This window comes from Trachurus japonicus, chromosome 15 (assembly GCF_045865225.1).
Source record: "Trachurus japonicus isolate A0001 chromosome 15, Traja_1.0".
In the NCBI taxonomy this organism is placed as follows: domain Eukaryota; kingdom Metazoa; phylum Chordata; class Actinopteri; order Carangiformes; family Carangidae; genus Trachurus; species Trachurus japonicus.
The window spans coordinates 11,218,126-11,242,552 of NC_140921.1; the positions used below are offsets into that span (position 1 = coordinate 11,218,126).

At 41.8% G+C, this 24,427-nt stretch overlaps 1 protein-coding gene across 1 annotated transcript in view; it reads left to right on the forward strand.

Moving 5' to 3' along the window:
* srbd1 (S1 RNA binding domain 1) overlaps positions 1–24,427 on the forward strand; it is a 45,781-nt gene that overhangs the window by 6,971 nt on the left and 14,383 nt on the right. The window contains exons 9-15 of the mRNA XM_085799577.1: positions 1,643–1,746; positions 2,810–2,917; positions 3,229–3,386; positions 4,788–4,878; positions 4,985–5,092; positions 17,345–17,436; positions 19,887–19,969. Coding sequence (XP_085655703.1) covers positions 1,643–1,746; positions 2,810–2,917; positions 3,229–3,386; positions 4,788–4,878; positions 4,985–5,092; positions 17,345–17,436; positions 19,887–19,969 — 744 coding nt within the window. The remainder of the gene's footprint in view (positions 1–1,642; positions 1,747–2,809; positions 2,918–3,228; positions 3,387–4,787; positions 4,879–4,984; positions 5,093–17,344; positions 17,437–19,886; positions 19,970–24,427) is intronic.

Below are 24,427 nucleotides of genomic sequence, written 5' to 3' on the forward strand. Positions count from 1 at the left end.
TGGCCAGCTACCAAAGCAAACAGGCAGAGACACAGATTATTCAACTGTTGGAGACGGCCAAATTTTAAACACAGTTAGGGTTTGGCTGCAAAGCAAAGAAAAGATTCACTTTGCGTTTTTTGGTGCTTGAAATGTGGATTTGCGGCGCAGCTCGTCTGTATTGTCTTTAAATGTATGTTCATCATGCAGGCAGCAAATGGAAGGATGACTTTTTAATATCACACACACAGAACCTGCATAAATACTTTCTGCCACATTTTTCTATTTGATTTACAGTATATTGTCTGAGTTTATTTAAGATGTGGTGACGAACATCATATTTGGCCGTAAAACTTTCCACTATTAGTCTTTTTTTTATTTTTTAAACCATTTAACTTTGTGAAGTAATTATTTATTTTTAGTTGGTAAGTCATAATGTGTCCTTAATTATTTATCTAGTAAGTCCCCTATTCAACAAGAAGAGAGCATGTTAGGTAAAGTGTAGGAATCAGCCTGGCTTGACAGTCATGTAAAGACCACATGTCATTCGTCATCACACTAAGTGATGTTTAAAAGATTGAATGTTGAACCCTGAGAAAACGAATTTAGCGAGGCACTTTTGTATTTACCACTTTAATTTCACTCGTGGGCTTTTCCAGATGTTTAGCGGCTCCACGGAGAGGTGTTGTTCCTCCTTCCCTGGACAGCATGTGAAACTTCTGTGCTTTGATGAAGATTGCTTGAGAAATCTCATCACAGTCAGCGCGGCGGCCCGAGGCAGGAACATGCCAACAGAGGAGAAATTTAACTTTCATCATAATTCAAGCAAGCTCGCTGCATTAATTCTTGCCTCTGCTATGCCATTAGCTGTGTTTTTCATTTTTGTGTTTTGCAAGTACATCCGAGGGTGCCGCTGACTGGTAATGGTTGTGGCACCCTGTGTGTGTGTGTGTGTGTGTGTGCGAGCGTGGGTGGGGGGCGTAGGCCTTGCGGTCTCAGCGCTGATGGTGGCGTAGTGGTGGCATTTGTCAGCTTGCTTCTTCCGCTTGGGCTCCAGATTGACGTCTTGCTTCTTGGCCCTGTTTTGTGGCGGGCTAAAGGTTCCCCACTGAAAAGGTCAGACACTTACTACTGTTTGCTTAACAGCATGTAACAGTTCATCTGAAGGGGGACCAGCACACAACACAACAGGCCTGGCCACAGGACTCACTCCTGGGCTCATCACTTTTACACGTGTGTGTAGGGAGTTCAAAGGACTTGTTTTGTGTGTATAGAAATTTGGGATACTGTTTTTTTCCCCCAATTCACATATAGTATAGTAAACCTTGTCTAACCCAAAATAAGTCCAATGTGTTCAAATGATGATTTAATATTTTTTCATTCTGGCCTGCAGTTAAATAAATGACCAAGAGCCTGTTGGTGTTAAAAGCAACAAAGACAGATTTTATGTCTTTACACCAAAATATTACTGTCTGTTTTTCTACTGTAGATGCGGTTGATCAAACTTCAGTGATAAACTTAGATAAAGAAGCAACAATGTCTGAGTGATCTTCCATATGTATTTATGCTGTTGCATTTCCAAATTATTCTTGGGAGCACCTGTTTATACATTTTATTGTCTTGTTGTGTGTCTGTTTGTGTGCGTGTGTGTGTGTGTACACAGACCCTGGCTATTAACCGAGGGGAGAGTCTGAAGATTTTGACAGTGAAGGTGAACATTCCCGACAGGGTGAAGAGTGACTTCACTGGGTGGTGCATCAACAACAGGTCAGAAAAACAATAATACACAAATACCCTGAAACACACTGACAGACCAGACAGACACAAATGTACAAAAACAGTGCAAATACATGTTGTCATGCACTGGTTTATATGTGGAGGGAGAAGATAACCTTATATTTTATATGACAATAATGGAGTTATTTTCTTTCATTTATTTATATATATATATATATACTATATATATATATATATGAAAGCACTACATGTAGGTATGATATCTACAGATAATATATCTTGGTTCCTGGAAACTCCTAAGTGGAAGAGCTTGCCAATGTGCATAGAAAAACTGCTGCAGATTCTTGTTCATCAAAGCCAATATTTGTGATATTTGGTGTTAAAGGATTTATACTGAATTAGCTCTTGATTGATGCTAAAATGCTAAACATTAAATTGCTTTTTAGCATGACAAATATGAAAGCTCCTCATGTTTTATACAAGCTATTCATTGTTCAAGGTTCATTCTTTATGTGTCTTTAGAGGAGATTTTACCTTGAGAAATAATTGACATGAATACAAAAAAAAGAAAATCAAAGCATGACATAAGAAATAACAAGATTCTTTCAGGGGTTTTCTTCTGCTGCACCATTCATTTTAATCATACTTAAATGTCTTTTTTGAATTTAATACTGGAGAAAAACTCAATAACAAATGCTTTGTTTTTTATAAAGCTTGTATAAGAATATAGACAAGTGAAGCAGCACTTTAACAAATGTCCTCCCTCTACTTATCTTGCATAAATAAAAGTAAAAAGAAATAGAATTACACTTTATATTTAATCACGAGGTTGTGTTATTTGTTTGAAAGAAATAATCTGTTAATGTAACGTCTGACATTCAAAACAGTCAAAACACGCAGCAAATGAAAATACACTTAAACCAATTTCTTTTACAAAATCAGGTGTATTCATTTGTGTGTGCTGGGATGTGTGGTACAAAGAGGGAGCGAGTCTGTTTGTAGACAAGGGGAATTCACATTCACTTTAATAGATTGTATTTATCAATGGAAATGATAGAAGAAAAAACACCTTTATTCCATTATTTAAATGCAGGTGGAGGCCGAAGACGTTTGCAAGAGAAGAGCTTAATGCAGTCATCAAGAATGCAGTGGAAGACTCTTATAAAAGGCTTATTCTGCCTTTCCTCACCAGGAGTTACAGGTATTTCAAGTGTCTGTATATTTGCTTTCAGGGCTTTTTCTTCCTTTGGTAACTTTGATACTTATTCATTTTCAGTTTCCCTATTGCTTGTCCCCTTCCCCCCATTTCTCTCTTATATATTTCCGTCCTTCCTCTTTTTAAAAAATCTGTAAATCCTTTCAACTTTCCTTCTTTATTTCACTTTACCCTCACAATATAACTAACATCTACCAGTTTTTACACCCCCTGCTCCGAATCATTGTGATGAAACCCACTCTTCATCCTTCTAGTTTGCCAATGTTTTATCTCTCGCTTTCATTCCCTCTCTTTAGGACGAAGCTGACAGCTGCAGCAGAGAAAGAATCAATTGCCATGTTTGTGCGTAACCTCCGCCAGCGTCTCTTGGTGTGTCCAGTCAGGGGCTGTGTTATTATGGGGGTGGATCCTGGCTTTAGACATGGCTGTAAGCTGGCAATCCTCTCCTCCACTAGTAAGTAAACTCATAATGTGCTGGACTCAAGTGTGTATGGTCAGTAGTATTGATTTTAACAGGCACGTTTATATCACTCGCCTCCTTTTTTTCTTCCACAATTGTTTGAGTTACATTGCTCACAAGCCTACTTAGCCATGAGGTCACATCTTTATTACACCCTTTATGAAAGCTTTACACAGGGTAGATCATACAATCTTGGAAGCAGAGCTGTGTCTGAAAGGCTGTTGTGTTTGGAAAGCACATGCTGACCCACTGAGGTTGACTGCAAACACAGGTACATACTTGTGCCTTTGTTCATCTAAAAGAATAAATAAAAAGTACAGCTCTTTGGCTTCAAATATGTTACACCAACTTGAAGTGAGACTCTGCTTGACTTCTTGACTTGTAGCGCTTTTGTTGTATCTGATTAATACATCAGAGAATATGGATATTGTCCTACTGTAGATGAAGTGTTAGCTTCTCTTCTGTTGGTTATATTTTAATATATTCACTTAGAATAAAAACTAATTGCTATTACACTTGTAGCTGAACTGTTTTTCAATATTGTCACTGTTGTCACATATTCATGGATTTTCGACTCTTACATGATATGCTAAGTATATTACCCCTGCCCTCATTTTTTGGCCATATTATTCTTTCCGTCTTGTTTCTCTGTCCATCTCCCCCCCCCCCCCTCTCTCTCTAATCTCATTATGATTCAGGTCTAGTCCAAAAATATTGAGTCTTTTTGTTACATGGATCATTTGATTAAGCTGTAATGAAGCAAAATATTTTGTCTGAGTGGATGCCATGTAACCAGGGACTACTAGACCCATTATTACCACTGAAGTGTGTGTGCATGTGCATGTCAGAGACTAGATGCCAGTTGGCATGATCCTGGCGGGTGGAGTGTGTGTGTGCTTGTGGATTTTTTGTGTGTCTACTGTACTGTACTGTATGTCTCAGCACGTCTCACAGTGGGTTTCGCACCACACTGTGCGAGGGTAGGTCCCACCCTCTGGGTGACTGATTGTGTGGCCACAAGTCCCGCTGACAATCTTACAACAGACAGACACCAGCATACGTATATTGCGTGTCAGGCCGAGCTGGGTATGATCACAGGTGTGCTCACGTGACTTCCTGTCGGAGCTGTCCATTCAGATCTGCGCCTCTCCTCTGAAGGAGCTGGGAACTGGCAGGGGCTGGCCTTCCTGTGGAGGCACAGACACTGCTGATGTGGAGTTTGTGAATTATTTAATTTATCTGGAGCATTACTGCCTCGGTGGAGACACACAGTGCAGAGACATAAGCTAATAGTATATCATCTACTCTAATGAGGCCGCTCGTTGTCATTGTTATATTTCGTCAACAACATTGTAATTTCTCTCTTTCTCTTTGTCTTCGTCTCTCTGCTCCCAGGTCAGATTCTCCACACTGATGTAGTGTACCTGCATACGTCAGGCCAGCATAAAGAGGCAGACAAACTGCGCCACCTTATGACCAAATACAGGTACTGCTGCTTTTGGGTTTCAGTTGACTTGACTGAATCTGCCACTGAAAACAGAGAAAGTGAATGGTGGTGAGAATAATATTTTTGTTGTGTCCATCCCCTGTAGCTGCACAAAGGTTGTCATCGGCAACGGGACAGCATGTCGTGAAACTGAGTCCTTCTTCGCTGACCTCATCTCCAGGCGGTTTTTTCAACCTCTGGACGTGTCCTACTGGTAAGGTCTTTCACCAAGCGCATGCACACACAGAGTCCAGTTACCCATGACCCTAATGATGAGGGAGACAGTATGATGATGATGATGATGATGACGATAAATCAGAAATTATGGTTTAGGTATAAAAACGTAGAAAGTTGAGTGTAGGAAAGAGTGGGTGAACAAAGGGGGTGAGGAATGTGAAAGGGTAGAGAACAGAGGAAGAAAATGTGTGGGAGCGAGAGAGTGGGACACAGATGGAGAAAAAGACAAATTGGAATGTGTCCCTCAAGCGAATATTGTCTATTAAAGCCATCTGGACTTCGTTTCACTTCGGTCCAATTAAAGAGACGTTTTGCGGTACACGTTGTGTCTGTGAACAGGCCAGTCCACACTTCAGAATACAACGGCACAGATCCTGGATCCAAGTATAATAACCACTGGCCTCTCCTTGCTCCGTCTCTGTCTCTCTCTGCTGAGTTCCATGTGTGTTTGTTGACTTGAGGTTAGCGTTGGGACCACAGCCTAGAATGATTCTGAGCTTTGCTTGTGTGTGTGTGTGTGTGTGTGCGTGTGTGAATTTTCTCAGTATCTTTGAGTTCATGCACACTTCAGAGGTCATACCTTTTGGTTTAATAGCCCATGTTTTTTCAGTAAAGTTCCATTTTCTGTCTGTTTGCGAGAACAGAAACAGTAAAAGAAAGGAGGTTTATTAAGTTAACTTCCACTTGATTATTTTTCATGAAAGACATTTTTTTTCCCTTTGGAGCACGCCTGAGCACCTCCAGAGCAGCAAAATTTCACATCTTGATATAATGTCTCTCTTGTTCATTCTTCTTCTGCAGCCATTGGCACTCATGCTTTTCACAACACGTAAGAATGTCGGATTTGTGTTTGATGTGGTTCTCGTATCACCTGATATGATTAACTATATTTTTGCAGCACGTAACACATGTATAAGTGGTCCGCCTTTGCCTTAGTAGGGTTTGTAGAATATAGGCGTGTGGAAGTGCATGAACTTTGGAAGAGCAGAGAGGTGTTATTTTGACATTAACCATAGAAATATATGGTTGTTATTCAGATGATATCGCTCTTGAATTGTCTGGTCCTGTGTCTCACTTTGGTTTCTTTGGACCGTGGCTGACGCAGGCTCGAAAACATAGACCATAAAAGCTGAATCTGTGAAAAATGCGTCTCCTCTCCATCTTCTCGCACACTCTTCATATTTCTGTCTGCACTCTCCTTCCCTGCTCTCTCCGTCTTTCCTCGCTCCTGTGTTTTTCATCGCCTCTCCTCTTCATGCACTTCTTTCATAAAAGCACAACCAATTTAATGTGCTTTTGAAACGCTCTACAAAGTCCAAATGCTGGTCTACTTTCACTCTTTCCTCCGGGATGGGGTCCCCCACATATGTTTTTGAAATACAAGACCCGGGGGTATGGGCCCACTTTGCACATCGGTGTGGGATATATGTGATGTCTGGGTGGAGTTAACATGAAATTGATTGACAAAAATGAAATTTCAACTCCACTGTAAAAGCCATAGAAGTGAGAGAGATATGTTACACAAATCTCAGCCTGTATGAGGAACATTAATTACAAAAAAAAATCTGTAAATAATTTTTAATGAATAATGAAATAAAACAAAACCATCGATCTCTTTGTGTCAATAAAAGATAATATGATTTTTTTTTAGATACCTTGCATCTAAACAGAACAGAAATATACAATATTTAGAGTTGGATTTATGATCGTGTGCCTTGTGGCTAAATTAGTGATGTGTGTTTGTGTTCTTAATTCAAAACCCTTTAAAGATATCTGTGTGAATGCTCGACCAAAAGTCCCCTGATGGATGATGATGATAGGGGGGCAGGCCTCAAGGAGCGACGGTTGTAAGTAACCGTGAGGGTCTTACTCCCCTGCTGACTGACCCACGGCTGACCCTGACCTGCCATTAGGGGAAACCTCATTACCACAGCAACAAGGATGATGGCAATGACGGAGAATAGCGATGTAGCATCAGGAACAGCGAGGGGTCTGAGTGCTTGCTGTGAAATGTCCACAGTACAATTAATTGACCCAGTTTCTGGTACACTTTGTACGATTCTATATGTATGAGCATTTTTTTGTTCGTTGACCTTGTACCCAAGTTGCTTCAAACCACTTTTGATCGATTGTTGTAGAAAGTCTTTGATGGGAAACTGACACACGCGCTGCACAGACCGAGCTCATACAGTACTGTCTCGTCTGTTTCGCTGCATTTACAAAGTCACTGACTCCACTTTCCATCTCCACCTTACCATCTGTGTTTCTTTGGCTTTCTGTGTTTTTTTCTGCTCTTTCTTTGTCATATCCAGCTACTAAAAACAGCTGTGCACTTGGAAAGACGTATTCTGGCTCAAAAACAAAAATCCTGTGTGTGTGTGTGTGTGTGTGTGTGTTAAAGGAGCGAGAGTGAGGTTATATTTCGTCTTCATTGTGTTATTTTACCAGATTGAGGAGCAGTTTTGGATTTTTAACGTCATTACCTTGTTAGGTGGGATCAGTCAGTAAAAATGTGACATTAACAGTGTTGAAAGGTTTTTTTTTTTACATTTTGGCACAAGCACTGTTAGAGGTATTATATGACTGTGGTTTTTATGGCTCTGTGTGTGTACCTGTACAAGCACATGTGCATGCGTATAGGTCTCCACTCCACTGCTCCGCTCCACCTTGACAGTGCAGCAGTTCATTAAAGACCTCAGCCTCATTTGCGCCGTCTGCTTCCTGTCTCCCTATGAGCCTTCATTGTGTCACCACCACCCCCACCCTTCTCCACCCTTTCTTCTCCACCCGCGTGTCTGTCTCTCTGTGTCCTTCTGCCTCAGTGCTCAGCTGGAATGACAGCCAGAAATGGCAGCCTGCAGGACATCCTTACTTGTGTTTTGTGTGTGTGCGTGCGGGAGTGTGCGTGCGTGAGTATGCATTTTTCATTGCCTTAGTCCTGTTCAAGTAGACTCATCACACTCACTGAGTCACTTCCTCCATAATTTGTACGGAGTGAGGGCTCTTCTAAAGACAACCATGCAAGGGCACAAGGTTGTGTATCTTTGTGTGTATGTCTAAATAGTGTCATGTAGATGGATGAATAGCTGTGAAAGTGTGTGAAAGGCCAGTCAGTGTAATGTCCAGGCAGATCATTTATCTAAGGTTAGATGCATGTTGCAGGCAGGGATAGGATTAGGTGGATTATTTATACATTTTTTGTTGGATAAAAGAAAGGTGCTATTTTTAGGTATGAAATAAGTTTTTCCATTTAGGATCTCAACTATATTATGTCATTTTATTCTGTTGTATTTTTTATGAACCATTAACTCTACATAATGTTGGAAAATGGAAAAAATATGCCCATAAAAACCAGATGTCATCAGTGAAATGCTTGTTTTGAGGAGTTTGAGCAGACAAATGTGTTGAGTTAAGGTATTAGTCAGTAAATAATGTTACTGATGATTAATTCTCTTAAACAATGGAGTAAAAATACTTATTTTATCTGAAGGTTTTCATGATCCATGTTATCTGTTGATGGAGGCGATGAGATGCTGGGGAGAGCTGCAGAAATAGAGATTCAATGGATCATGTGTTTTCACTGTTCCACTGTCTAAAGGGTAATTTCTCACTTCAGCGCCTTAACTCAATAACCACCCCTTAACTTTTTTAAATGTAACAACCACCAAACTCCAGCCTACTGTACAACACTTTTCACTGAGACTTAGATGGCTGCATCACCAAACATTCCTGGAAAGCCCAGAGTTTGAATGTAGAAAGTAGCATTATTGGTAAAATTAAGCTTTATTTAACCCCTTTCTATTGGTCATGAAATAACATATTACATTTTTAGAGTCAGCCTGCTTATCTCTTCAGTTGTGTTATCTCGCATTAAAATGATGACTTGCTTCAGATTGTTTTTTTTAATAACAAGTGTATGACCTCATGAATATTTTGGCAGCAGTTTCCACCATCGCTGTGAACAAACAAGCATGAAGTTGTTTGTCTTGGATGCTAATATTGACCATTACATCATGAGTCCATGTCCATCATGATTTTCCCACAAATGTAGTTTTTGTAGAGAGTATAAGTACAAGTACGGAAGGAAGAAACTTATGCAATCAAACTATTTCACAGTTAACTCTCAGCTGCATCACACATAACCTTTTACTCCTGTCTTTGCTGAGTGAGGGGAAAAAAATCACCAGATCCCCCTATTAGATTTACAACAAAGTAACCTTACATGATTAAGCCTGAACAATGCCTCTATGAATGACCTGCATCCTGCAGGACATTGTACAGCATGAGGTATTATTTAGCTGACAAGGTTTGTCTGTGCCTGTGATGGCCCCCACTGAATGCACATTAGGTTATCTGCCATACAGCTGTGCCCCAATAATTTAAAGACCTCCCGCTGGACGTCAGTTTATGACGTATTGGTTAAAAAAACACATCAAACTTAATTATTTCATACGTTTTGATGGCTTAAGACTGCATGTATATGGATGTGTGTTAGGTATATGTGCAAATACGTGTCTGTTTGATAGCCTGGTTATTGTTATTAACACCTGCTCATGGCTCACTCTGTGTGTGTGTGGCCGTGTGTGTGTTCGTTCCTATCTGGCTCCTGACAGGCCAGTGCAGCATGACCTTGTCTGTCATTGCGCTTTACCACTGACTGGTAGAGCATGCAGGCTTTGTCAAAGCTCATAAGAGTGCTGGCCAGACAGATGTCTTGTGTGTTTGTGTGTGTGTGTGTGTGCGGTTTTCAGTGGAGTGCTTTCCTTGGTGACGCACACTGCTCTGTGTCGCCCTCGTCAGAAAGTGTTGTAGCTGATTGGCAGGGAAGACGATCCCTGATATGCTTATTGACCCTCAAAGAAGTAACTCCTGTACCTTTGGAGAGAAGATTTTACAAATTCTGGCAGCTCACAGATCGACCTGTCATCGGCTTAACGACCGTACTTAACTAAGCAAACAAACCTGTTTGCATATCCATCTGTTGAAGTACCGGAGAAAACACTTTTTTTCAAGTTTCAACATGAGTGGTTAGGAGGAAACATTACGAAGAGCAACTTTCCTCTGGAGCAAAACAAATTCCCTTCTCTGTTTGTATTGAGAAATCATTTACAGGCAACAAAAGGCTGATTGTGGAGAGTTACTGTCATTATGTTCGACTTATTGACTTCATGATTTTTCTCCTAACCCTCTGTAGCTGAGGTATTTAGGCTGTTCAACTTGACTTTAAATGCATTTAATAATATTTCTGGGACTGTGTGTGCTTGAAGAATGACAAGTTGACACTGGTTGTAACAAGCTGAGTTTAATGATCAGAGGGCAAGAATATGTGGGCTAAGGTTAGGGAGATCTTTGGGCAATGATGATGATACACACTCACACACACAGTAGTGTGTAAAAGTAGTAGGCCATGCATCTCTCTTTCTAGGAGTAGTCATCATTCTCTCCTTGACTGGTTCATACTTGAAAATGTCTGAGGGCAGGACAAGTAGCTGCAGCAGGAAACCTATTCAAATAGCCAACAGTGCATGCCTGCTCTGACTGAGGCATGCTTACAATAAGTCCTTGACCGTCTTGCCCCCTAGCCCACTCCTGTTGGGATGAGATCATTATTACTGGCTAGTTGATAGACCTGGAGGACAGTGTTGTAGACTGTATATATGACTGTGTGTGGCTGCGGCTGTGTGTATCCCCTGTCATGTCCTGTGTCCGGGCGTGCTCCCAGGGCCAGGCCGAGTGAGTGATGAACATACAGTGGCAGGACCAGTGATGACTGAACGAGATCCAGGCACTTGGGCCTCACCGACGGTCTGAAGGTTGGATAGAGGGAGGTGCAGAGGGACGGATAGATTTAGAGGCATGGAAAGGCCTCAGTGTACTTTTCCTTTCATAAGAGAGGAAAGGTTAGGACAGCAAGACAACTTTGGAAATGTTAAACACATATGGATGTGGTACAAAAGTATAAAAGAAAAGTGTAATACCAGACAATAGCATGAATACAAATCCTTCAAAATTATGGAATTACATTTGTTTAGGTTCAGTATGCAACCATAGAAATATCCTTAGATAATCCATTCATTTGTAATCATTCATTTGCTTCTTTTAAGCCAACAATGAGTTTATTGACAGGTGGAGAGAGAGAGAGACAGAGAGTGCTGCATTGAAGGTTAGGATTGCAGAAGGAAGAGTGGGCTGTCCTTGAATCACACCCTCTGTGTCTTAGAGGAGCTACATAACTTTGGAGGCTGAAACGTGAAGTAGTGAAGGCAAGAAAAATAGTGACGGAGAGGACTGCACATCCCTTAAGGAAAATTTATTACCGAAGTGTAATTTAGAAAAATGTTATTGTTTTATTTATTTTGCCCAATATCACAAATTGCACCTTTACCTCGGGGGGCTTAAAGAGAAACAAAGCCGGATTTTCCTGTGGCTATGCTACATTTTTACCTTAATTAAAAAGCTCTGGAGTAATTGTGATAGTTAACTACATGACTTGTGACTTGTTAAGAGTGAGAACGGAGGCTCTCTGCCTTCCACCTGGCGTCTCATTGCTGAAAACCAACATTGCAACATCAGTGCAGTACCTGGCCACCGCCCCAGTGCCCCTGCTCTCGTCTCTGCGCACTGGCACACAAACGTGCTCCTTAACCCGTAATCTCTTGTTTATGACAGTTAAAGCAGAAGTAAGCGATCCGGTCGTTTTGGCTAACTTCTTGTCAGCCGATGGAGTTAGCAGTCCCCGCCCTCGTCATGGATCTATTGGTCCTCGTCCCTACGTCACCACATTCACGCGCATCCCTTGGCTGCACACACAGCCCTTCATGCCGTTCTCTCTCCTCATTGGATAAAGGTTGTAGGATACAAGGAAGTATACAAGAAGTTTTCTCCTCAGCTTACAGCAGAGCAGAGTGACTGACAGACCCGTGTTTCGGACCAAACACTCTATGTAAGTGATTGCTGTCGGAAGATATAACTATTTAAGACTTATATTAACACAAATATTCCGCTTATTTCTGCTTTAAGACTACACAGATATACACGTCACGACATTGTATATGTCATGTAAAGTCATCCACCGCTCCATGTATTGATTTTTGGCCGGCTTCGTTGTAAACAAATGCACATGGCTGAGAGGAGGGTTAGCAAAACAGCGGAAAAGCTACCGGACTTGCATAGTTTCCCTTGACTGGCCTGTGACCTTTGACCGTCAGTTTGATATATTACAACAGATTAGACCACAGCCAACTTTAGCAACGTTTCTCTAAAAAGAAACATACTTGTGTTTGTGTAGCTCATTGTGAGTGACGACGGGCACAGGTGGTGGATTGTGAATATATCTGTCGGCCTCGTCCGTATCACCCACACCCACTCACCCGCCTCCTCCCATCATGCCCGACTGGTGGTCAGCCTCTGTCCCGTCGTCGTCCCCCTCCCTTCATGCCGTCCTCCCCTAGGGTGCCACTGTTCCCTGCGATGGTCCTGCGTGTGACAAACATGAGTCCGTCTGACATGCTGTGTGTGGATTTGGGATTTGGGGTGTGTGTGTGTGTGTGTGTGTGTTTTTGCGTGACACGAGTGCAGGCCTTCCCTGCTACCAGATTGACATAAGTGTCTGTGAGGCTTTGCTCTTTTCAGACGTGCCTCACACTGGCAGTTGGAGTTTGTGTGTGTGCGTGTGCCCGCCTGCCTTCTAGCGCCTCTCTAGAGACTGACGGCCCCTGACACCTGCCATTTGGACGCTTTTCTCTGTGAAAAATGTCATCGTCTTCAGACCCGACGTGTGTGTCTGTCTGTGTGTGTGTGTGTGTGTGTGTGTGTGGGTGTGTGTGAGAGAGAGAGAGATGGTGCATCCCTCAATTTCTCTCCCTGAGGTCAAGCTTTGCAGCTGACTGAACAATGGACCCAAGCTGTTTGAGCAGCCGGGACAGAGAAACTTGTGTGTGTGTGTGTGGGTTGATATGAGTGTGTTTTGGGTTGTTAATATGTGACATCACAGCTCATACTGCTACAAAATTAGGCAATCCAGTTATCTTGAATACAGTCTTGAGTTGAGAACAAATGCTGCGACAGATTAAGTCAATGAAATATGACACTATATAGTTGTGTGTGTGAGTGTGAGTGTGTAGGTACTCGCTCTCAAGTGCCCGACTCTATACCCATATAGATGGCTAGTAGTGAATTTTCTATTTACTTCTTCAGTGACTTCATGGTACTGTAGGTAACATTTTCATCAGATGGCATATGTAGTTTGATATAGCCGCTCTCAAGTAAATGGTTGTTTATGCAGTGAAGTGGAATCGTAGCTCATTTAGATTTCTTACTCAATCGTATATAGATGCATATTAATAATAGTGTAGTTTTTTCATTGTGAGAGAAAATGTCGCTGAAATATGTCACTTCCCACTATGTGAAATCTACAGCTTTTATGTAAGATCAACACTGTACTTTGAACAGGAGATTCAAAGGAAAATAATGTTCTGCTGCTGCACTATTACTACATTTATGAAAGGACAATCTGTCGTTCTTTCAGCTTAACGAGCTTGATGAAGGTGCTTTAGTCGGGTAAATATGTGGCTTGTCTTCTTCTTTTCAGTGCTTTTACCGTTTGGAGAAGCCGATAATAAGTCAATCTTTCCCAGTTTGAAAACACACACACATGCATTATTAAGTACATTCTTTTTTTAATTCATGAGGCCTAGCCTCCTTAAAAATGTCCTTGTTTCATGTACTGTTCAGCGACATATTAAGATGTAGGCATTTGTATATCTTTTATATATCATTTAACCTTAAAATTTAAATGTATGTCCCTGCTCACTTTCTTGCCCGCTACCCCCTTCCCCCCTCCTTCCAACTTTTTGTCCTCTGTATCAGTTAAGCTGGTGATATTATTGCCTGTCTTCTTTTCTGACTGATATGATGAGCTGTTTTTAATTAAGATTAAGGATGTGTATGCCAGGAGGCTGTAATGAGGTATCAAAGTGTGTATCCATCTCTTCCAATGTTGGGTTTCTTGAGGGGCAGCAGGGGGCCAGTCACGACGTGTGTGTGTGTGTGTCAGGCCCAAGGGTGTGTCTCAAAGACAACCAGGAGGGGAACGGATAGAGGAGCCAGTTTTGGTGACTTTGCCCCAGGATGGGACAGGGCTGAAGGCAGATCTGTGTTTATGTGTGTGTACAATTGAGAGAGCAACAGAGAGTGTGAATGTATGATAACCCTACAGGCCCGCCAAGTCATCGCTTTACACCAAGAGGCGACCATTGACTTTGTGTCTCAGAATGTGTGTGTGTATGTGGTTGTGTGGTTGTGTGTGTGTGTGTGTGTCCACGCATCTCGACCCTCCATCCACCCACTTAGGCCAGAGAGCTGTGGAGTTGACAACCTTCTGCTAACTGCCAGGACGATGCCCCGACTATGGCGACGGCCGTGGACACCGTGGCAATGAGAGCTCAGAGCTGTATCCATGACAGTGCGGTTACCCAGCTGCCCCAGCGGCAGCCTTAATTAAGTTAGACATGATAGGGGCTGGTGGCCTCCCGTTCTGCTCTCTCCCTATTCTCCTGTGTGTTTAACGATACCTTTTCACTATTTTTTTTTTTTTACTCATGCCCCCCCCCCTCCCCCCAACATCTATTCTTTCCTCTCTTTTTGTCTTTCTGTCTGTTTCTTAAACAAAACTAGTTGAGGCACTGACACTCATTCACTTGACCTCCATTGTCCTGCCGACTCTGAATGAGAGCAGAGAGTGAGGTTAGAGGTGTGTGTCCTGTGTTTTCTCTCTAATTGAAAGCTGTGGTCATTTGTGTTAACACTGAGAAAAGAGAGCAGCATGAGACTGAAGTTTTGTGGATTTTGGATGATTATTTTTTTTAATATAATATTCACTCATTTATCTTATGCAACTTACTCAGCATTAATTAACTTGCTTATGTGTATATGTGTGTGTCCCCTCTGTGTGTGTGTGTGTGTGTGTGTGTGTATGCGTGAGAGAGACAGTGTGTGTCGGGTTAATGACCAGCTCTGCTCTGACCTCTTTGAAGGTCATGTGCCAGTGCTCGTTAGCGGCGTCACCATGGCGATATGTCAGCTGTCAGCGCGATGGATAAGGAGCTGACAAAAAGAACAGTGGGGCGGAGGAAGGGATGAATACAGGGGATGGGAGAGAGAGAGAGAGAGAGGAGGAGAGGGAGGGAGGGAGGACAAGTTCATTTAAATGTGATTCTCATCAGAAGGCCTCTGCCACTCCTCATTAACAAGATACGTATAATTGGCAAGGTTGTTGTGGCAAGGTCCAGGCCTTTAGGATAGTGTGTGTGTTTGTGTGTGTGTGTGTGTGTACCACAGAAGGCCTCACTCTGAGTTTTGTGCTGACCCCCTCATCATACTGGTCACCCCTGAGGAAACCTCCCCCCTCGTTCTTCCTCCAATCCTCCCTTTCTCTCTCCATTCACCCGAGAGAGAAGGAACACTAAACAATACGACAGCTTCGGTTGTAGGTCGGCAGCATTATCGCGGGTATCAGTGGCTTTGTTGTCCCACCGTCCTGTCTGTGTTGTGAAGGATGATAAGCAGCCTACTTTAACCTGAATACATTAATGTAGAAAGTGGTATCATTTGTTGTCACATTAAACCAGTTTGAATTAGTTCATTTCAGATGTTGAGGTTGACATGCGAAAAACATCAACAGAGAAATAGATGTATGCAATTGAATAAATGTGTTTTTATTAATCTTCCGTTACATACTGTGCGTTTAATAGTTCCTCTTTTCTAAGAAATTTCATTAAACATTGATTCATTCATTTTCAAAACATATCTTCTCCTCGCTTTGTCCGAAAGTATTTTCTTTTATTTTTCCAAGTTTTCCATCTTCAATAGCCCCTCAAGTCATCGTTTCCATTCAATGCAACACAGTGCCACAGTCTTTGCATAAAGGTGCAATGAATGATTGACCCTTCATGATGGACCACGTTTGAGTTGATTGAATCTGCCATTAGACTAAAATTTGAAATTGTAAAAATGTGGAAACATGGACATCAGTTTTTTTCACCTGAATGTTCAACTGAAATCTGATTCCATTTCGGGGAGAATTAGAACAAATAAAATATATTATGTACTTTTTCAATTATTGTTCAGTGATTTTGTCACAGAGGAAGTGATTGTTGTGTGTGTGATAGCTGCTGGTATGAGTGACACAATATATAAATCTTGGAGACCTGTGAATCAAGCAGCAACTGTGCTTATTTTCTGTCTCAAATATTTTATTGGACTCCCTGAAGTACACCTCCAAGCAATCTGACAGTGGAAAATTGGAAATTCAATGTACACAAATAAGTCTGTTTTGTTTTCAGGTTCACATAAGAATGAACAAAAGCAGATTATTTTGACTTCAGTGAAAGAATCGTGTATCAAACTTATTTTAAAAAGGGTAAAAACAAAAAAGATTTTAGGTTTAAGTTGGACCAATATTGGACAAAGTATCAGTATCACAATCATGACACCAACAACACATTATTTGTGGGCACCTTATCAAATAAATGTGACTGCAATATCAAAACCGTTCTATACTGACAAATAGTCATAGACCACCATGACCTCTAGATGGCAGTAGTGTCACATAAATTGTAAATATGCTGCATAGGTCTGCTGACTCAGTGTCTGTGCCTTTATCAAACACACAACACATCATACTGCCCTGTCATTAAAGTGTCATTCATTTCAATGTGAAAGGGAGTCGATCCGAATTATATGACTCACTTAAACATGTATACGTTTAGCAGCAATAGTTAAATACGAAGCCAATGGCTCATTTTTATTCTTCATGTGGTTCTTTACACCTGCCATCATATGAATAAGAATACCTAGAAGCTCTTGAAAGATTGCAATTGTGCCGTCAATGTTAAGGTAGAGCTACAAATGACAATGCTATTTTGGCCTCAATGTGCTAATGATAATCAGTCTTTTACTACAAAAGATCAACCAGGGTCAAGTAAGAAACCAGTATGAGAAGTTGTCAGCTGTATCATTTAAGGTGCAGGCAGTGGTGATTTTCCTTGATAGCTTTGCCATTATGTCTTTAAGCAGTAATAACTACTGTGCTTTTCCCATCTCACCTTCTCCCCCACTGGCCAACTCGCCTCTTGTTCCATGTTTCTATAAAAGGCCCTTCAACTCCTCCTCCCACTCTTTTTTTTTACATTCAGTCTTTGACTTGTTTTCCTTCCCTTTCTTTCCCCAGTATAACCAATGAGGCAGGAGCATCCATCTACAGCGTGAGCCCTGAGGCAGTCAAAGAGATGCCAGACATGGACCCCAACCTCAGGAGTGCAGGTACACAAGCTTCTGATAGTGATTAAACATTTTGCCAGACAACAAGGTAATATACTCTTGGCATCTATATTCCTTTCAAAAAAATATGACCACATTTTTTTTTGTTTCAGTTCTATTTCCACTCTTTTCCCAACAGTATTGTTACATGATCAGTGAATTTCTGAGGTTCCCTTTTGTCTCTCCTTCTTTCCTGTGCCTCATCCACTCATTTGCCTCCTCTCCCTCACTCGGTCCACATACAGTACTGTACGACATCAGTGAAAACACAGCAGAATAAAAAAAAATCACACAGCAGAATAAAAAAAAAAATCACACTGAGTTTTGGAGAACCAATGTTTCCAGCAGACTTCCTCTATAAAAGCCGTAAATCAAGTGAGGCTGAATTATTCCTCACTAGTTTCCTGTGGTCAGCAGCACTGAGAGCCATGGAAAGCCATATTTATACCTCTAATGAAAGCCATGAGAAATCTACAGCGTCTGACTTTGGATGGGTATAAAAAGAGGGGGCTGCTCGGCCGGGACGCTCCGGTCACAGATGTGGTGACAGAGTGTTTCTGTCTGTCTGTTTTGCCTCGAGGGGGGTGTGCATGTTTCTGCCTCTGTCTACTGTATACCAGTGGCCATGTACAGTAGTATAGTATGTAGGAAACTGTGAGTTATAGGCACCCTCCATCTGTCCTGTTTAAACACAGAAGAGCTGGGGACACCTAGTGGTGATAGGCAATATTCCAGCCGTGCTTCAGGAGGGCTGTTTTTTGTGTTTAGCTTTTATCTTGAGTTTTTCGTGTATGAGACTGAGCAAGAGATTTGTCACGCGTGACCGCAGTGAAAACTCAGCACAGATAGGCTTTCCTGGGTCATTGTCACTGACTGATTGCCAGTTGCAGTATGACAGGGCAGGCTGTGCTTCGAAAGCTGAACTAATTTCACTTAACTTTTTTCACCTCAAACTCTGCAAGAAAAGTTCAGCTGCATTGCAGCCGCCCCCCCTCACCATCCCCAACCCCCCAACCCCCTCCTGAGCCGGCAGAGCGCTGCACGTCACATTCTTCCAGTCCTCCCAAGAGATGTGTCTGTATCTGAAGAGGGCCTTTCTTTATTGTGTCTGTCCTCATTGCTTCCCAATTTTGTAGTGCTGTATTTGGCTCATAAACTTTCAATAAGTGCTGGAGAGTTATGCTGGACTCCATTTACAAATCGGCCCCGCTCAGTGAGAGGGAGGGAGGGAAGGAGAGCGAGGGAGTCGGAGACAGAATAGATGGAAAGACTATTGGAGAGTTTTGGTGGTGCACTGAGCAAGGCCAGGGTTGAAACTCCATCCCTGTCTAAATATTATCTCAGGCAGCAGCCTCCCACCGCAGCCAGAGGAGAGAGAGGAGAGGAAAGCCATTGATTCCAGACATACTCTCTCTATTACATCCCATCCCTCTCCTTCTCTTTGTCTGTCCGTTCCGCCTCAAAGATCTAAGTCTGACATGTCTCATGCAGCAAACTGCGTTGCTGACCACTGAAATTCAAACGTACACAAAATATACATATACAAAACATTGACGAGCCACTTCACAGGCAGGATGGAGGAAGGGACAAACTGTACCCTGTAAGTTTCGATTCATCAAAGAGTGTATTTTGAAATCCTTAATTTAAAGTGGATAACACAGGGTCAATCTTTATACCTCGTTTGAACTCTGAACATTTTGTGCACTCAAATATATGACTGATGTTTCAGGGCGTCATTTATTCTGGCTTTAAAAATAACAAGAATAACAAAGAAAGAACAATGTATGGTGTTAACACCCACAGCTGACATGTCCTCTTTGTCTTCTTCATGGATTTGAGAACAGTTGTTTGGCTGTGTTGTTCTCCTCCTCCTCCTCCTCTCTGTGTGCCTGTGTGTGTCGAGGGGTGATGTCATGTATTATGGTGTGTATGCGAGTAAGGTTGTTTGTAATTTTTCTCCTTGTCACTGGGCCTTGCCAACTTATTCATGGAAAAGACATTTGGCTTCATGTGCAGCAGCAGCAGGCTGAAGCCTTACAGACTCCATCGTTAAAAGCAAAACCTCACTTTGGTCGATATGGACTGCGTGTGTTTATTTGTGCACTGCATTTAGCTATATGAGCCGGTGTATATGGGTGTGATTGAATTAGTGGTTTTAAAGGTTTGTGCCTGCCGCATCTATCAGGAAGCCAAATGACAGGTGCAGACAGTTAAAAGCCAGCTTTAATTATTATTATTGGGGGTGGAGGAATGACAATTAGGTTTGGCCTACCCTCAGGCCAGCGCTGTAATATGCAGGCTATTTGCATATTCAGCAATTATAAATATTATGGATTTGCATATTCAATAACTGAGATTCTGATAGCAAGTTCATAAAAAACACAAACCACAGAATCTCATGAGACGTATATCACATGTTTACCTCTTTGTGTGGTGTTTTTGTGTGTCGACAGTGTCCATTGGAAGACGTGTCCAGGATCCGATGGCTGAGCTCGTGAAGATTGATCCAAAACACATCGGCATCGGGACATACCAGGTAACCGTGTGTTTTGAGATGCTCATTGTGGGTTAGAGCCTCTTGTCCCTGGGCAGGGGAACATCTGCTGCGAGTTAGAACTGAAGCAAAGGGCTGAGCAGGCAAGTGTGTGTGTGTGTGTGTGTGAGGTTTGCGTATTGGTATAAAAGCACATTAGCAATAAACCATTATTGTACACATGAGTATTGTTGTTGTGCTGTCTGCCGGAGGAAGATCTGGCAAGTGTAGTTTTTATTTTTCTCTCAATTTCTTTTGAGAGAGTCCTCACCAAAAGGGCAGCTAAGTTTACTCAACACACAACCATCTTTCAGAAAAGGAATGAGATTAAGGAAAGATAACATTGAAACACATTAAAACCATAACAACACTGAACTTGTCCATTTAAAAAATACTGCGTTGAAAAATAAAGCCAACACAGAAATGCCAAAAAAGAACTGCTGTTCCTCAAATGGCCACTTGAGGCTGGCCGCAAAAGTGAGTCAATCTCAATAGACTCCAATGTTAAATGCTCAGGTTCACAGCAGAAATAAACATGTTGACAAAACAGTTTTGATCTCCACAGATAATTTGACTTTCTTAGATAAATTTAAGTTATGCATTGTGGGCGACGGGCAGAGCAGCTGTGGGTGACAGGTGGGTGTTTGCTTGGTGTCACATCCGAAGTGCGTGGGTGATGTCGTGAAGGCTTCATCCGTCTTTACGAGTGGTCTATGGGTCTGATCTGTTTAGTTATTCAGTTATTTTCACTCACAGTTTTTCCAGAGTTTAGATGTGACCTTTGCGTTTCAGGAAAAAGTAAAGACAACAGAAAGTAGACTCTGCAGCGTGAGTTTATACGAGTGGACAAATGAGGAAAAAGTTAAACAGGTGGAGAGAAGAGAGGCGAGCAGGGAAGTAGATAAACTTGGCAAAGGCCTGTGTCAACAGATGATGTTAAGGCTGACAGCAAATTCAATTAATGGAAGTTCGGGCGATGACGTATGTTTGGACATTTGTTTTTGCTTGTGTCCGTTCTGCTCCTTGCCCATATGTGTTCAAATGTGTGTGCAGATGAAACAACATTGTGTGTTATTGTGTGAGGCAGACAAGACAAGCATAAGGTCAGTGTGCATACTGTTTACACCAGTTATTAATGGACAATTGTTCTCCATATATAGATAGATACTGGAAGAAAATGGTATGAGAGGATGGAACTGGATCAAAACAAGATGGACAGAGCGTGATGAAGACTGAGAGCTTTTTACACTTGGAGGGCTCTGGAGGCTCAGATTAATGTAGTAAAAAGTGTTGAATAATGAAATTAATCATGATATAAACTTGAGCCAGTCTTTTGGACTGATTTCCGATATAATTTCACTGAAAAAATTAGGGTTTGTCTATGTTTATACCTCTGGTTAAGTTGAAGGATTTACTGTAAACCATCAAACCATTATGAATTGTTTGTGCATCATGAGTGTTGTGTGCAATATAAACACTTCTGCTCTGTCACTGTTACATTTACATTTTTAAGCACAGGCCTCATCACCTCATTAATGTCCAAATTACTCCAAAGTGGTGACTCATTAGTTTTTTGAGCGAGCAAAACAAGACATTTAGGCTTCATTAATTCTCAAGTTATGAGCATTATAGTAATAATGAAGCACAGATGTTTGTTTTGCTTTAAAAAAATCAAGCAATTATACAACAAACGATGCACAAATTGTTGAGAGCACTTTGGAGTCACCTGGGTCTTGATGGGGTGCTGTCAAAATGGGGCCTACACTTAAAATATTTAGATTTAACTTGAGCACAATATTTTTTTGAGTGCACAAACAAATTGAATTGGTGTGACTGATGATTACTTTACTAAACTCTTTGAGTGCAGGTTTCAGGAAAGGTTTGGTAGTTTTCCCCACAGATGTCAGTAATTTAATTATTTGTTGTACTATCCTTTTAATTGGTCACTCAACCTGAGTAATTCATGCAAAAGTTTAATGACAGAGTACAGTTCAACCTTGTTGCCGTCCGCATACACACTTGTCAAGAGCCTATGTCTGACTGCTAAGTGCTCATATTCATTCAACCACTAATACGTGATGCCAGAGGTGCGAGGAAAGGTGGAGGGTGGGAACATGAGTTTGTTCTTTCTTCACTGGACAAATCCATTGGTGTTAAATTAGCAGAATCACTGTTGTTCTGATAGAGATACCAAAGCATCAGGCAATAATGAGAGAGAGAGAGGTGTTACTATGTCATGAGGCTGACAGATTAACAGTTGATCACTTAAGAAACTTGTTGATGAGTCATTTTTGTCGATAAACCGGGTTAATCGTGGCTGAGCTCATGTGAGGTGTTCAACTCACTTCTCCTTGGGGTTATGGAGAAGCCTTATGTACACGGATTAAACTTTTATGTATGCTTCTCTCAGTGTCAAAATGTCAAACATTTAGCAGCTGAAAGTCAGGGCTAAAAAAGTATCATCATTTGTTGATGCTGGCCGTCTGAGCATCGGTGTCAGTGTTAACAAGGAAAAGAATCCAGTGGTGTAAAGTAAGAGCCTCGGTGGACAACCAGTCCGAACGCGAGGGAGAGGGAACGGGGGTTAAAAAAGGACAGTAGAGGGTGACAAAAGTCAAAGGAAAGGGTTTTAAGGGTGAAGGGGGGAGAAACGGAGATTTGAAAAGAGAAAGTAGGAGGTCACAATGTGCAAGAGCTTGAAGTGTATGTGTGTGTGGTTGAGTATGTTAGGTCACAGGCCCGTGTCTCTCATCATGTCCTGACTGGGCTCCCCAGGGTGCCCGGGGTTCTGCACCTCCCGCTCTCAGATCATGTGACTAGGTCAACAAATGATAATATAACCGAGTAAATAAACTCCGGGTGCTGACAGATATGAGATGGGACATCACTTTGACCTGCATGCGAGTTCACACACACACACACACACACACACACGCACATACACTCAAGCCGCTTCAGAGTTAAAGAAAAAGTGCGTGTGAGAAAAGTGCATTCATGTATGTGGTTTTTCCCCCCTGCAGATTCTTTTGTGTAATTCGTGGCATTTTGAGCTTTCTGAAAGTTTATTACCATTAGACCCAAAAAGCATAAGGGCAGATGTAACTCTAGACAGCTGGCACAGCATGCTCCCTCTTTCTATCTCCCTCTGCTGACCCAGTGAGTGACAGCTCGGAGAGAAAGGAGGAAATGAGCTGAAGGCGAAAAAGGAGAGGCCCATTAAAACCTGATTGGACGTAACTGTTGATGTGGGAACTCGTTTCTCACAAGGCCAGCACTGGCAGACGGGTTTTTCTGGGTAATGAGTTTGTGAGGTACATGCGATATTATTAGTATTTTTGGTTGGTATTTAATACAGTAGGATTAAATACCACTGATGCTCTTATAGATTTCAGATAAGTTGTACTGACAGTTGAGGTCACTATGGCAAGCTTGTGTCCTGACACTTAGGGGGGGTGTGGCCTTTGGACAGCTCCTCCATCTGTCAATCAGCTCCTTAAATTGCTCTGGTTTGTTGACAGCTGCTAATCCCCAGGGCTGTGAAACTAACTGCAACTGAAGAATACACACACAGACACACACTGCTGTGTAAGAAAACATTGCCTGCCACCCGGATATTAAAGAAGCTGTCATTCTTCCTCTCACCTTTTTTTTTTAACTGTTCTACTTTTTTACCCCCCTCCTAAATTCTTTTACTTGTCCCAGTGACTCCACTTCTCCCATCTTCGAATCTGGTTTGACGTCGCTGCTTGTTGTCACAGTGTCAGTTGTTTGAACAGGGAAATTAGAAACTGGATAAGGCTGAGTTTGGACGATGCAACCCAGCGTGGCTTATTAGAGCCATTGAGACGGGTAACAGTATTAATATTTGAGGTTTTGTACTTGCAGCGAGTGCAAGTGATGTCACTTTCACACCTAGGCCACTGTGCCTAATGCTTTTCGTGTGTTGTTCAGCAGTGCAAGTGTGTGAGTGTGTGACTGCACTTGAGCATGCTATCTTTCATTCCTGAATGGTTGTGCCTTTAGGGGAGACAGGAGCAGACAGAGCTGAGAGAAGGAAGGCGAGCAAGATGACAGTGATTGATAGTTCCTGCCTCTGCTATTTTGAGGCATGGGAAAAAAAAAAAAGTCAGGCTCTTAAAGACTTGATCATTGGCATCAGCTGCCAAACATTATTTGCTACTATTTTAATTATTTCCCTAAAGGTATTTTTACAGCATGTATGTATGTGTATTTGTGGGTTGAGTGTGGTTGGGAGATGAGTATAACCTGTACCTTTGCTTATTTAATCGACTTACTTACGTTTGGTCGTCTCATTCAGCAGTCCATACAATATCAGGCTTCTTATATAAGAGTTGTGCAGTTTACAATATGTGAAATATTAAGACTGTAAGTAACTAAACCACGCAATCATACAAACTTAGGATAGTGGAAAAGGCATACAGTAAGGATAATTGGACAAAT